Genomic DNA, 15,976 nt, shown 5'->3' with positions numbered 1-15,976 from the left:
ATGGTCCCATTAGGACACATCCACTGACATTACTACACACAGATTAGATTGTCACAACGTCGGAAGGTTAGGCAGCTTCCCTAGAGATCGGCATAAATGAACGTGTTATTCTTATTGCATTTCACATGCGCCATAAAAGCACAAACGCAATCATAGGAGGAAAAACAACCACTAAAATTCACATTTAAATGCCAAATCTAGTTTTAAAATGTAAAAAGATTCATAAAGTTGAGCTCAAACAGGAGAAAATCACATTGCACGCCCTGCTGGGACGTTGTTTGTCTGTGGATTCGTAATCAGCGCTCTGGATTTCTGAGGAAAATAGAGGAGCTAGAGGAGTTTCCCTCTATTGCACTTGAAGACACAAAAAATCTAATTTAAGAAAAAGTGTGAGCACTTATGGAATATCGATGCCATAAGGCTTTGGATCAACCTGCCGGCGCTGTTTCATTTAGTGGCAGAAGTGCAACAGAGGGACAGCTTAATGAACACAGAGCAACGCCTGAATCAACCTACTCTCAGAAACTTCATACGTCCACCTTGACATTAGTGCTGGCTTCCTCCTGAGAAACTGAATCGCATAAACTACCTTCACAACCCACATCTTATGTATATGGATCTACGGAAGGGTGGGATGAGTGATTGTCCAGTGTAGGAGTTTATGTGGATGGACATAAATATTTTAAATGTGTGTGTGTGTGTGTGTTGCAGTTTTATCATTCTAGATAAAATGTAAGTTTTTCAGAGGAGAAAAAAGTGCTTCCTGCCAAATCTACAAACAGATGGACCTCAGTTTAATGTCTTTTGAAGATGCCATGATAACATATACCCGCTCAGAGAAGGACCAGCGATCAATGGCAGCTATCACACCAGATCTGTGACTGTGCCTGACAGAGGTGCCAAACACCTTTCCTCAGGCCACAGCCATAAACACACACACAATAGACCACCGGCTCTAACACTGCCAATTCCTGCCCCCAGAAACAACCTACAGGCTACACACACACACAAGCACAAAATCCCCTACATGTTGAGATCTTCCTTGTCTCTGGGATATTACTTCAAATTGAAGACTCAGTTTCGAGGAAAATGAAATAAATTAGCATGATAAGCAATTATAGGATAACACATACTTGAGTCCTTTAATTTACACACTGTTTAATGCATGAAGACAGCAAGAAAAGCACTATCACTGGTAACTATGATTCATTGGTGTCAGTGTGCTTGGAGTATGTGTGCTATGATTAGCATTCCGTTATATTAATCATCCATCTCTTCCATACTTCAGCAAATAATCCCAATAGTTCCCTGTCTGACACCACAAATGAATCATGTAGAACACAAACCTGAAATGAAGGATGGAACCATGTGTTCAAGATTGGGGGGGTCAAATATTTAGCTATTGGCCATTGAAAAATTAATTTAGGTCAACCTTTAATCTGAATATTGTGGAAAATGTTCCACTCAATTACTGTTCAATCTGACAGCCATCACCAGATTAAAACAATAATCCAAAAACAGGTGGATTATGAGTGTTCTGATCAGAATTTTGGGCTAAAGAAACACTTTATTGTAAAGTTTACATGAAATGGAAATTTGTATTTTCAAAATGCATGTTACAGATGTTTTTGTAAAAAAAATGTTTTATGTTACTCAATCTTATGGTGAAATGACAGACTTCTCTCTGTTGAACTACATTTCATTTAATCAGCTTTAGTCCCGTCCCTTTCTTACAATTGACTGTAAGCTCTGCCTCCATCTTTCACTCGCATATACATTACAATATGGAAGAAATTACCTTTCACAACTTTTAATGCATCGCAACATTAAAATAGACAGCGTTAACTGGTGTGTCTAAACAAATGTGAAACATGTGTGAATGACTCTGGAGAAGAAGTTTGGAATGTATTAAAGACATACAGTAGGAAAATAATGAATTTTCCTCAAAGATCTTAAGCAAAACAGCCCATTGGACAGAGAAAGTAGTACACACTAGAACAGACTGCACTAGTTTTTCATCAGTGTTTCATTTTGCTGGCCCCCTTCGTTTTTCCCTTTAATGTTCTTAATGTTTGGTGAAATGTGCATTGTGCTATTTAACTCTTCAGAATCAGAATCAGAATGAGCTTTATTGCCAGGTATGTTTACACATACAAGGAATTTGTTTTCGTGACAGAAGCTTCCACAGTGTAACAGAATGATAGTGACCGAACAAAAAACACATATAAATTAAAAAAAAGTAAGAACAAGTAAGAGGAGCTGTTTTAAAGGTACTGTTTTTTTTTCATTCATTAAAATGAAATGTGAGGAGGAAGAGTTTGGGAGAAAGAGTAAATTAAAAAAAACTAGTGGGTGAGGGGAAAAGCAAGAGACTTTGTGATGTCTTCACGTTTCTCATCATGAGCCGTATGTACGTGACGTGTAGCACCACGGTCTGTTCCCATGATGCTGTGAGGAACTCCAGATGCGGGTGCTGAGGTAAGCGCATGAGCCAGCCTACGTATTAAATAAGAATAAAAAGGCTTTAAAACATAGACACGACTGGTCCTATGAGACGAGATCACGTTTTTCACTGGCAGATGCAAGACCTTCTCGAGGTCTCTGAGCACACAAAGCAAACTTCTGTTACAAACCATGAGGAATGTGCAATGTTTGTTTTCACTGTGTGAATGAAGTCATCCTTGCAAAACGTATTCATTTATTGCATTTACACTAAGCCACTCTGTTCCTCTCATTCACAGTGAGGAGCTTTGCCTTATACATATTAAACAGACACTTCTGGAGACATGATTTAATGTCTCTCAATAATCCATTCAGTCAGATGCATGATGTTTTCACACATCATTACCTCCACTCCAGTCTCCATGTCTTTCAGAGAATTTTCTCCACATTTCTCCAAATGTCAGCTCGCAACATTTAGCCAGAAGTATTTAACATTTATAAAACTAGCACAAACAGATATGAGGATAAAGCAGAGAAAAACTAATGTCCTACATTGTTTATGAAACATATGTGTAGCTGCCATGAAATACTTAAGGGAAGTTCTGTGGCATGACATGCTATACATCATCTATTTTAAAATGCATTTTGTTGCTCATATTAATTACTACATGGAATAACTCATACTTTTAAAAATTCAATTATAAGACTGCAGGACTACATAAAATTGACTAGTGAAGGCAACTGATTTAAAAATGGTGAAAATCTAATTCTGGGACCTAAATTATATAATGTCCCTTATCCATTCACATAAATGTTAACCTGAATTTTTGATATTGATAAAAAAAAGTGATTGAAATAATAAAAAGTTAAAAACAACATAACTTTCTCTACAGAGTTTTGCACTATAAACAGAGCAGCTGTAAGCAAGTTTAGAGAAGAGACCTCTCTCTCTCTCTCTCTTTAATTCTTTGTGTAAAACTTCACAGCCAATCAAACGCTCTGATGCATCCTAGCTGAGAGTGACTGGAGAAGCTGTATTCAGAGACAGAAGATGACAGAGACACTCTGGGACTCCATCAGTGCCGTTCTCAAATGTCGATAATCAAGTAAACATCAACAGCAGGGCCATGTTTGTTTATGTTTATGAAATGTTTGTTGGATACAACTCTATGGCATCAAAACGTCAAACATCTACAAGGACTGCGTTAAGCAATCACACCTTTTTAACTCTGTAAAAGAGGAGGCACAACCTCATGACGTTCTCCATGAAGCTGGAGGGTTTAAACATTTTAGAAAGTACACTTTTAAATTCAAATGGATTTAAAGAAAAATCTCTGTGGAAAGTCACGGGCCATTGCTCAAACATCTCTGTTTGTGCTCTCTAAAGGCCAATCATTCAGTGTAATAAACATAGTGAAGCACACACCAGGCAAACTAAACGAGTGCTCAGGATGATAAGTTGATTCCCAAATGCATGTTGAAAGGTCGTCTGGGTGCCGGCTTTCCCCTTGAGAGAGGAAGGTCACGGAGCCAATGGAGCAAAGAGCTCTGCATCTTAAAGATATGTGCGTGATGCTTGTGTAAACCAAACCATTAGCGAACAAGGAGTTGTAAGAAGGGCTGGGAATCAAGAATCTTACTGGAAAATAATACTGCAACTGTGGAATCGGCTTATAAAAGAACAGTCACTGATGTCACTCCAGTCATAAGAGCTCTGTCCTGTAGGACGAGCTAAACTAATAGTTAACTATAGTTCTCAATAAACTAATATACATTTTCTGATAAGCTCAGATAAAGTACATGCAAACTATATATACCCTATGTAGAGCATTATATACTGTAAGTGAATACAAAATACAAGTAAAACAAAACACAAATTGACAATACAAGTAAAACACCTGTAAAAAATAAATATGGAACATTCCTTTATATTAATACAGTACATTGTGCCCTAATTTTTTACAGTGTGTGTGTGTATATATATATATATATGTGTGTGTGTGCATGTATGTATGTTAGTCTACACTGTTATATGTTAGTGATATGTTAGTCTATTCCACATAGTAGCTCTTAAAAAGTTATAAATTTAGTTAGTTAATTTAATATTATTTACAGTATTTACTATTATTGTATGTGCTATATTTGAATTAGCTTTTATTTTTATATTTTGTCTTTTTTCTGTCTCTTAAGTTTTAGTAATTGTGTTACGTGCTTTTGTCATTTGCTCATTTCTATTTCTCTTTAGTTTTTTCATTTTTTTTGTAAACATTTATTTCTACATAGCCTTAATTTATATTTATTTCATGCAGTGACTTTAGTACTTCAACTTTATTTCAGTTAGTTGCCAAGGCAATATTTATCATTTTTAAGTGTGTATCTTTTAATTAAATTTTTTTTTTTAGTTTTAGTTAACAATAAAAACACTGGACAACAAATGGTACTTTTTCATTTCGTAGTCAACTCCCACTGCATTAATGACTATACTATGGAGTAGATGAATGTAGTAGGATGACGGTATTCCAAATGATTATTAATTATTCATATTATTATTGGAACACTGTCATCCTACTACACATAGAAAATAGGCATATTGAATTGTTTTTAAATATAGTACAGTATGTTTAGTATGGAAGTGCAACTCAATGACTTGCACAAAGCGTAACTGTCTACACAGTCTTCTGCATTCTGTTTTATTCTTTCTGGTTTGATACTTCCTGTATGACCTTTGTTGGAACAAATCATTAAGGTAATTCGACTCGGATTAGAATTTCATGTCTTGCAAAGCTCTCACCTCGCCTTTACATCCACAACAACTCACACTTCACTTTAAAGAGACCGTCAGGAAAAAAAAAAGTGAATGGGTCGAACAAAACTACTTCAACTTTACAGGAGCTAAGAGGTAAATAAATTATCATATAGAAAATATTAATTGCTTAAATAATTCACCCAAAAATGAAAATTCTGTCACCATTTACTCACCCTCATGTAGTTTCAAACCTGTGTAGGGTATCAGAGCGAATCAGATCATTTAAGATTTGATCAGATTGGTGTTGAACAACCCAAAGAGCCGAATTCCACAGAGAGGCCCAAGGCAACAGGATGTTTGTAAATCAGATCCTGGCACCACGAGTCTGAAGTGAGCCTAACAAACTAGCAGCTTCAAACAGCTTTCAACATTAAACAAAAGAACACTTATTGACAATTCCAACTCAGAAAGGAGATTGTCAAATTTGGGGCACATAACCAAGATTAATGATTGAAGAGGCAACATCATGACCATCACATGAGGGAAATCATTATTGGAGACTTTGTTTGGTGGTTTCCCCACCCAGGACAAGAACCAGACTGAGATTCCTTAGGAGACCTTTAAACCTCTCTGGTCTTCACAGAACATGTCCTTACATCCACAGAATGGCACAGAAACTGCCTTTCCATGTATATATGCACCTAAATGACGCTAAAAGGATTTATGAGCAACTAATCATTTCTATGCATAACTCCATATTATGCATGTAACCCACACATTTGACTATCATGTTCTAATCACTTATCGTGTATGTATTTTGAATAACTATTGAATAGTTTATAGGATTATATTCATGTTGGGTATGTATGAGTTTGAAAATTCATGCTTTAAACATTTTTCCAATCAATTCTTTGTCAAATGTATCATATTCTTGTTATAGAAATCATGTCCAAAATTATACTCCGCAAGAGCGGGAAAATTTGGACCATGTGACTTATAAGGTCACATGTTGATTTATGTATTGGGAGGAGAAACATACAACACCCAGAGCAAAGACAATATCTAATTGGTCAAGACACCATTTGGGATGTGTCCAACAGTCCGGTTTAAATACTCAGGACACCATCAAATTATGCTTTTAGCCATAGCTTTTAGCTATGCTTTTAGTCATCACTTTTAGCCATGCTTTTTGCCACTGTTTTTTGCCCGTAAATTCGTCGAGCGCCATTCCAGCGTGCTTCGGCCTGCACACCCGCTTCTACTTAGCCACGATGAGAAGAAAACCATCTAGTCCCGTTACTTCTATTCTTCTACTTTAATTGCTTTTCTTTTCCGTTGAAAGTTTCGTGTTCTGAGTTAAGTTTTGTCTCCGAGTTCACCTCGAGTCTGTGACTGCCTCAAAACTTCAACCAGCCCACAACTCCGTATCTTCAGCCAATGCCCAACTACTGGCTTCCCAAGACATTACTTCAACTTCGACTACTGAACTTCCAGCCAATCATCAACCTCGGGAAACCCCCTTTTCTGCAACAAAGACAACAAAGGGAACTCCCTTACAGGCAATGTAAGTACCTCCAGATTCTAGCTGAACTGGTGCAATTACTTCAACTTCGACTACTGAACTTCCAGCCAATCATCAACCTCGGGAAACCCCCTTTTCTGCAACAAAGACAACAAAGGGAACTCCATTACAGGCAATGTAAGTACCTCCAGATTCTAGCTGAACTGGTGCATTTAATATCAATTTTAACCTCACTGAGGAACTCAATTCGAGGGTTAATTAAGTGATTGATGGTTGTTCAGATCTATGCAATTGCACATATTGCTGTAAACTTGGGATTTCACATTTTTATTCACTTAAACTCATTCTTTCCTCACTTGGAAAGAATGTGTTTTGTGCTTACAAGTTAATGTCTTAAACTGCCGATCTTGTTACTGTGCTAATTACGTTTTCTCACTATATTTTGGATTTTAATATCCATTGCAGAGTTGATGTTAGACGGTTCGTTCAATGAATCGCTGACCGATTCAGTGATCAGTCGTAAAACAGTGATTCTGTCCAAATTCCCTATAAAATCATAAATGATTCCCTTTGAGCTAAATTGACCTGTTTCCCTTACACCTGTATGACTCACTGTCTTCTGTGGAACGCAAGAGAGGAAATTCTAAAGAATTCTACTAGTCGCTCTTTTTCATGCAAATACTATGAATTGAAACTGAGGCTTTCAAGATTTAAAAAGGACAAATTGTCCTTTGAGTAAGATGTTTTAATGAACAGGTTTATTCAGTTCAGTAAACCAGTCTGAATGATTTGTTCAAAAATCAGACTGATAAAGTTCTCCAGTTCACCGACTCAATGATACATGTGCTCAATGAAGAGGAATCTTCTCAGTAAATAACCATGTATAGTTTTTGTCTATCACATGGATTCAGAAAATGTTTAATATACTCTTACGGTAATTTTGTGTTCTTAAAAAGCTTGAACGTCTCAGTCTCCATAGGTTCTAATTGCACCCAAAATAACCAGTTCAATTCTCCTTTTGTGTTCCATGGAAGAAATAAAGTCACATAAGCTTGTTGTTTGATCCCCTGATACACTTAAGCGATGCATCAGCTGCAATAAGGAATAAATTGGCGATAATGTTGGTAATAATGTTAACAATCGATTTTTTTTTTTTATGCATTCAATATATCCCAAGTACATGACATTTTATATTGCATTGTTTTCCTGTCTGTATAATTAGAGCAATCTTACATTCAAAAAGGCATCACAAACCTGATACACTTAAGCGATGCATCAGCTGCAATAAGGAATAAATTGGCAATAATGTTGGTAATAATGTTAACAATCGATTTTTTTTTATGCATTCAATATATCCCAAGTACATGACATTTTATATTGCATTGTTTTCCTGTCTGTATAATTAGAGCAATCTTACATTCAAAAAGGCATCACAAACACAAAAGCACAATCTTGTTTAGATACGCTTTGTAACAAGGGAACCTCAGGCTGGAATGTGTTAGTGTACCTACAAGCAAGTCTCTGGTGGGCTGCACTGATTCGCGTGCAGCCGGAGGGCAGGGAGTAGGCCTGTGGGGGAAAGCAGAGCATGTTTCCCCCCCAGGGTTGTCTCACAGCCATTAACTCCTGCCAAGCCCTCACATTGATTATTACTAAAGGGCTGTGCTCCACACTGGGTTAGACAACAGTTATAAACACTACTTGAAATGAAGAGAGATGGAAGGCAATGGTATGAGGTCTCATGCATCCAAACATTGAAATCAATTTTATGGCATGTAGGCTCAAGGTTACAAATAATGTCAACAAAATATACATGTACACATACACCCACACTTACATGCACGAAATAAATATTGAAGATGAAGAATAAACACATATCCTGCTGTTCTGACTGGGCTGTATAGAGACCAAAGATCGACACGGGGCAGACAGGAGTGTGTTTCCATGCCAATGAGCTCTATGGAGATGGTCTGTCTCAGAAACAATATAGTTGCTGGAATGAGGTACACTACAGTTCTGCTTCATAAGACACCTCACTGAATGTAGAAAATGCTGAGTGCTCCAGCTAGCTCAAAATTGTGGTTTTGTAACATAAAATCATAAATTATTAGAATCTATAAACAATCAATGAAGCTTCCAAAATCTTTCTAACATTTGGTTTAATTACTTGTTTTGATAGTTATGGTTATATAGTTAAACCATAATTATTAAGTCGTATTACTTTGGTTAATAAAATAAGTATTAATAATTAAATAGTCAAAATAATTAAATGTTTCTTGAGCAGTAAATCAGCATATTGGAATGATTTCTGATGGATCATGTGACACTAAATTCAGCTTTGCCATCACAGAAATAAAGTACATTTTAAAATATATTTAAGTATAAAACAGTGATTTAAAATTGTAATCATTTCACAATATTACTGTTTTTCTGATCAAATAAATGCAGCATAAAAGTCTTCTTTCAAAAACATTTAAAAATCCTACTCATCCCAAAACACTGAAAGGTAAATTAAAGAAATAAACAAACAAAAATACACTAAAAACAATGCAAAAAAATAACAATACCTGTCCTTTGACAGTATTAGCAATATCAAATTGAATTTGTGGTTAAAAAGATTGGGTGGGGTGGGGCTTGGTGGGTATACATACTGACTTGACTGAGAAACACTGTTTTTTTCTCAGCAACACTGAGGAAAAACCTGCTTATCTTAGTGTATATTATGAATGTTGGTTCATTATGGGCACCAGCACATGTCCATTAAACACACTCCGTGTGTCGGTCAGGTTTTGCTAACGTTGTGAGGACCATATGTCTCCACAAGGACACGAAAACCCAGCCAGTGATCCCCACGAGGAGAAAAGCTTGAAAAACATACTAAATAATGTCTTAATAAAAATACAAAAAGGTTTGTGTGTGGGTTAAGTTTAGGGTTATCATTCTAAAACCACAGAAGTGAATGGAAAGTCCCACCATGATAGAATAACAAACGTGTGTGTGAGGTCAGTGAGGAGGAGGTCTTCCTTTTGAGAGTGACATTGTTCAGTCCATGGATTGAAGTCCAGAGGGACTAGATTTAATGAGCTCCCATTTTTGCTCTAATGACCCTCTCTCTACCCCCCCCCCCCCAAAAATATTCCCTCTTCATATTCTTCTCTTCTAATCGCTTTCTCTGGTGTTGTGGAGGATATTAACAACCTCTTCATCATGCACTCCAGGCCATTATGAGGGCCTGCCTCAGCTGCACACACACGCCAATCATCTCAATTACTCTTATGAGCAAAGAGAGGCCAATATCTTGTGAAACACTCACATGCACACGTGACAGAAGAATGGGAGAGAGAAAGATCTAGTGAAGGTGAAAGTTGTGAAACTAGGCCACACTACAACATGGTGCATTATCAGTGAAATCTTTATTTCTGTAGTGACAGTAAAGTGTGAGTTGTCATCTGTGCTTCTTAATAGCCCTTATGCTAATTTTTAATGTTGGGGAGTGATTCAAGCATTGTGCCATGAGAAAACGTTTCAAACCCAAACTTTAACGGATGTCAGTGAACCTTATCTGCAATTTAGTGCCATCAGAACAGTCATGGTTGTTTCTTGCCCTTTGTCAAGCAGTCAGGGAGCCTACATGCACCTTTCCTGCGACAGAAGCCGTTTTTAGACTCACCAGGCTGCAGTACACTGATGCCCAGCGGGTTGGAAGTGCGGTTGGCCACCGTGCTCCAGGCGCCATCGTAATTCCTCCGATAAAGCAGGGCAGCACACTGGTACGTCCCGGCCTCCTTGCGTCCGGCTCGGGTGATGCTGAGGCGAAAGTTGGTGTTAGTGGGTGTACGATCCACAGTGGTACGCGTGCCCAGGCCCAGCAACTGGTCGCCCCACTGCAGAGTGCCATCTCGCGTGAATGTCACCAAATCTCTGAACTCTCCGTCGCCCTCTGCTGGCTGGAAGCGCCAGGTGACTGAAGCAGGAACGTTGGGATTGTGCCGTGGCTTCACGATGCACTGCAGGTCAAACGAGTCACCAAACGTCACGCTAGGCGTACGGGAGGAGGCCGACACGAAGAAGAAAGATTCTGAAGCAAGAACAAAAAAAAAGAGAATACGTATAGTAATTAAAAATACTTGCAATATCCCAATGCATTAATATAGAATTCAGTTCATGTGCTGGCATTTATATCAACTCATCCAATCAGAACTTAAGAGTCAGAACTGTGTGTTTTATTATATTTGTTTTTGAGGCTTTATATTATTTAATAATAATAATAATAATACAATTTGAAACTGGTTTTGCACTCATGTGAAACTCTTTTTTATATTAAAAAAAACAATGGCAATGTATAGTTAAACTGCTCATTTTCACTGGCAGTCATTACCAGTGTTGCCAATTTAGCTACTTTGTAGCTAGATTTAGCAACTTTTAAAAACTAAGTTCTGGTTAGCTGCTAGCGCTGCCCCCTCAGCTCAAGGCTGTCACACAAGTAAACATGATGAGGTAACTGCGGGTGACTTAATTGTGAATTCCCAGCTGATACTGATGAGAGTGTGAATCTGCTAATGGGCATATAGACAACAAACCTATTCCCTGGCGAGTTGCTACTGGCACCCTTCAGCAGCAATTTACATCTGCATTGCTCATACTATACAAGTCCATGAGAAAAATAAACTCATTACAAGGGAATGCCCCCGCTGTTTTATCTTTCCATTTGAAAAGGAAGCACATTTCTGCATGAGATTTCTGGACCTTGAATAGTTTACCCAATGGAAGGTTAAAGCGCAATTCGGCTACTTCTGAGTGTTTGTGCTTGATATGGATGATAGCAGCTGGAGGCCATACGAAGCCGGAGACAACGAATTCCATTCCCAGTCTACCTGCCAGTTCCCTAATGATGCCACGCTGCTGGGCTGTAACAGAGGGCAGGTTAATGCAACACCCGTCGGGCACAAGCTTTGCCCAGATCTCAGTGGTATAGCCATTTGGAGAGCCTCTGTGTCCTTCAATTATGCAAACTATCTATTAAAGGAACGGGGCAGTAAAGTTAAATGTCTACATTATCAAACTACTCTGTCTGCATGCTAATGAGCCTCAAAGACTTCCCTGGAGAAATCCCAGAGTTCAGGCATTCACTGGGCTGAGAAAGGCTAGCAGGAGTTTGTTCTGTTTAGGAGTAAAGCATGACAATGGCAGAGTTAATCTATTCTGTGTTATGTTGATAAACTTTGGACAAGGTGACCTGTAGCATGCCAACTCAATCCGGCAGGCAGCAACATCGGAAAGCAGCCAAAAGGAGATTACACACATCCTTGTTTATTGAGCACATACAAACTAATCCTGTAAGCAAAAAATCCACTCTGCTGGATCATTTAATGAGCTCACTTTTGCTCAGATATTGAGAAAAATCGATGGATCTATAGCAGTGTTTCCTGCAAAGCTATTCATCTGCTAAAACTATAGCTCTACAATTTTTTTTTTTTTAAATCACAACCTGAGTTGTGAGCTTGAAGTCAGAATTGAATGTGATCATATAAAAAGACTGTGTATCAAGAAATAATGCCAAGGAAACACATCTTTATATCGTGTTGTCTTAGCCATAATAAAAAAACATTACGCACCACTATAGTGTGATTTAATTCTAGAAACTCACAAACTCAAGAATTAACATTTGAATCAGTCTGAGGAATCCTTGCCCAAATGAATCAATGAATAAATCACTAGTTATCTAACTCACTGACTGAACAGTAAGTCTTTACTTTCAGTCACTAGGGTTGGGTGATTATACTTATTTTCTTTCTGATCTGATACCAAGTGTCATTAATGCTGTCATCAGTCCTAACACTGATGCTTTTACTTCTAATAAACAGAATGTTTTTGTGATTTCTGGCAATAAAATGGGTAATAATTATGGGTATTTAGTTATTTAAAACAATTCAAAAACTTATTTGCCCATAATAAATGTCACATTTACCTTGATTGTTATTTAATGGACTGAAATAATTCTAGATGAAGCTTCTTTTCTCTGTCATTACCTCAGGTAAGTTTGGTTAAATGTACTCATGTTCAGATGAGAGAAAGGAGAAATAGTTCTCACTCAAAACAAACATTTGCAAACATACTATTATTTTCACTTTAAGGCTTACAATACACATTTTTAAACACATGATACAATTTAAAAGGAAAGTTCACCCCTAAATGAAATGTATTGATTCTCATAGTGTTTCTAAACCTGTTCGACTTCTCTGACTTTCTTCTGAAGAACGTAAAAAGATATTTTGAGTTCCTTTTTTTTGGGTCTGTACAATGGAAATCAACTGTAACCAAAACAGTATTGTGTCAAAATATCTTCTTTAACGTTCCACAGAATAAAGTAAGTCACAAAGATTTGGAACTACATGAAGATGAGTAAAAGATAACAGATATCCATTTAAAACATTCAAATTTAGTACTAAAATAGTACAAACGTAATGAAAAGTTAAACATGATCAGACGTAGAAAGAAAGAAAGAAAGAAAGAAAGAAAGAAAGAAAGAAAGAAAGAAAAATTGATAGAGGAGATGCTAAAAAATAAAGGACAGGCCTGAGCATGTGTGGCTCATAGATTTAGAAAGAATGATAGGACATTTACAAGGAGTGATAAGGGAGAAATAAAGAGAGACCATTCGCATATCTTTCATGTTTTGATGGATTCCAGGGCTTTACTCTCTTGTAAACATATGACCAGAAATGGCTTTCTATCTATCCTGTGCTTGACTGCAGACAGCAGGGAGCCATGATCAATGCCATTTTCTCCAGAGCGCAGGCCTGTAGGACACATGCTGAGAGTGATTCTTTACGGACACACTATCACCAGGGCTTTCACATACACAATCTTTCTCACATTCCAACATTTTTACCGTTGTTACTTTGTGTGACCCACTGTATGGTTCTCAATATGTAATCAGTGATCAGAGGAACTATCATGACACTGGAGGAAGTGTGGAAGAGCAGCATGAGCTGACGTCTGAGAGGAGCGAGTCCAGGCATGGCCAGACAGCCACAGCTGTAGTGTGTTTGATTATTCCAGACACAGAGACATGCTCAGAAAAACATGTGGTGTACACCCACCCTCACACACAGTGTGAATAGAGATTTCAAATCTCACAGACTGACACAAGGAGAGAGCTTCAGTCGGCCTCTGAATGGCTTTTTCATGTCAAGAATCAGCCCTATACAACTGGCTGTTACTTTGGTTGCTGACGTTTCTTCTCTTTGCTGTCGCAACTGTTTTTCTAACATATATCTAACCTATATATTTTTAATGTTTCTCTACATATGAGCATTACTATTTATGCTCATTTTTTGGTTCATAAAAAGAAAATGAACCTTTCAAAAAAATTATAAATGCAATGGGATGAAAATCTGTGAGACCCCATGAAGCCATTCAGCGCCCATCCCACAAGTCATCATGATGGACATGAACCCTTTTTTTTTTTTAAATCAGTCTTTTAAGCTCACTAAGGGGGCATTTATTTGATGAAAAATACAGTAAAAACAACAGTATTCTGAAAAGAAAGATTACAAAGTAACTGTTTTCATCAGCCATTACTCCAGTCTTTAGTGTCACAAGATCCTTCAGAAATCATTCTGATACGCTTTTTACGATTTATCATCAATGTTGGAAACAGTTGTTTTGATTTTTTCTTTCTTTTTTTTTTAAAGAAATTAACACTTTTATTTAGCATTAATTCATTAAATTCATAAAAACTGATTGTAAAGACTTATATTGTTAGAAAAGATTTCTATTTTTAAAAAATGCTGTTCCAAAAAATAAAAAAATAAAAAATTAAGCAGCACAGCTGTTTCCAACATTGGTAATAGATCAGCATATCAGAATGATTTCTGAAGAATCATGTGACACTGAAGACTGGAGTAATGGCTGATGAAAATTCTGCTTTTTATCACAGAAATAAATTATATTTTAAAATATATTAAAACAGAAACCCCATTATTTTAAATTGTAACAACATTTCACAATATTACTGTTTTTTCTGTATTTTTGATCAAATAAATGCAGCCTTGATGAGCATAAGAAACTTCTTTAAAAATCGTACTGATCCCATTTTGAATGGCAGTGTACATGAATGGTAATCAATGGTAGTCAATGGAATGAGAAGTGTAGTATGACCACAACCCAAACTTTCGAATGGTAGTGGAAATTAAGATATTCAATATTCAGCTGCCTTTAAATTTTTTGAAGACAATATGGGAAGTCCAAAATCTTAAATACAGCTATATAGCACACTCACTAGCAGATGTACCATTAAACCTAAATCTATCTGCCATCCAGTTAACATGCTGGGAGCTCTAACTGCTTTCTTAGCAATCAAAAAATTTAATTGTGGCAGAATGTGTGTCTGGCCTCACCTCTGGGTGTCATGTGTAACCCAGCCAAACAATTCTACCGCTACAGGGTGGCCTGAAGCCAGTCAGCATCCAAACCACTGCCAGACACTAATGAGCATGTTAAGACTCTTAGCAGAATAACATCACAAACTGGGCCCCCTGCTTCACATCCGGTTCTGATCCTTCATCCATACGCAGTCACCCAGAGTCAATGCTGGAAAACACAACACTGTTATTTTTACTCAGCGCTACCAACACACCTGTCACAGGGCAAGAGCAAAGGAAACAAACAGCGTCTATGCCCACACGGACGAATAAGAGTGACTATCACATGATCACATACACACCCTACTCAAACAAAGTGACTCCTGCAACACACCTGGAGAAGTCTGTACTTACAGTAAAAGCCAAAACAGCAGACATCAAGAGTGTCATGCTGCCACTCTTTGAGCTCCAAATCAAAAACACAGCTGATGAAACACTTCAACGAAGCTGATTCTGACAGCAGAGGAAGTAAAAATGATCAATGTCATCGCAGAGAAGGAGCATGGATATAAATAATTAAAATTAATAAATAAAAAAGCCCTGTCTCTGTCATCTCATCAAAGCTTCAATATGCAGGATGCGTGAAGACTTGATTTTGGATGAGATTCCCAACCTTAAAGCTGCATTTAGGGTTCCTACATCTTTGACAAATAACTTTTCCAATCCCTTGTTATTACCACATTAAGATTAAAAACCACATAAAGAAAAAAATCAAGCATTTTAGAGATTGCCATAAAAGTGTTTCCATTTCAAAGTACAAAAAAAGAGAAGTCAAAGTTACCTTTAAGACAGAAACAGGCTTTCTCTAAAAAAAAAAAAAAAAAAAAAAAAAAAAAAAAA

General features: G+C 37.2%; 1 protein-coding gene across 1 annotated transcript in view; it reads right to left on the bottom strand.

The window, feature by feature from the left end:
- LOC107565045 (immunoglobulin superfamily member 3-like) overlaps positions 1–15,976 on the bottom strand; it is a gene marked incomplete at its 5' end in the record, with an annotated part of 43,051 nt that overhangs the window by 17,106 nt on the left and 9,969 nt on the right. The window contains one exon of the mRNA XM_016250231.1: positions 10,381–10,788. Within this exon, the coding sequence (XP_016105717.1) occupies positions 10,381–10,788 (408 nt within the window). The remainder of the gene's footprint in view (positions 1–10,380; positions 10,789–15,976) is intronic.

This window comes from Sinocyclocheilus grahami, unplaced genomic scaffold (genome assembly GCF_001515645.1).
Source record: "Sinocyclocheilus grahami isolate Dianchi unplaced genomic scaffold, SAMN03320097.WGS_v1.1 scaffold976.1, whole genome shotgun sequence".
NCBI lineage: Eukaryota > Metazoa > Chordata > Actinopteri > Cypriniformes > Cyprinidae > Sinocyclocheilus > Sinocyclocheilus grahami.
The sequence above is the reverse complement of the archived record's forward strand: the minus strand, read 5'-3'. Positions and strand labels throughout refer to the sequence as shown.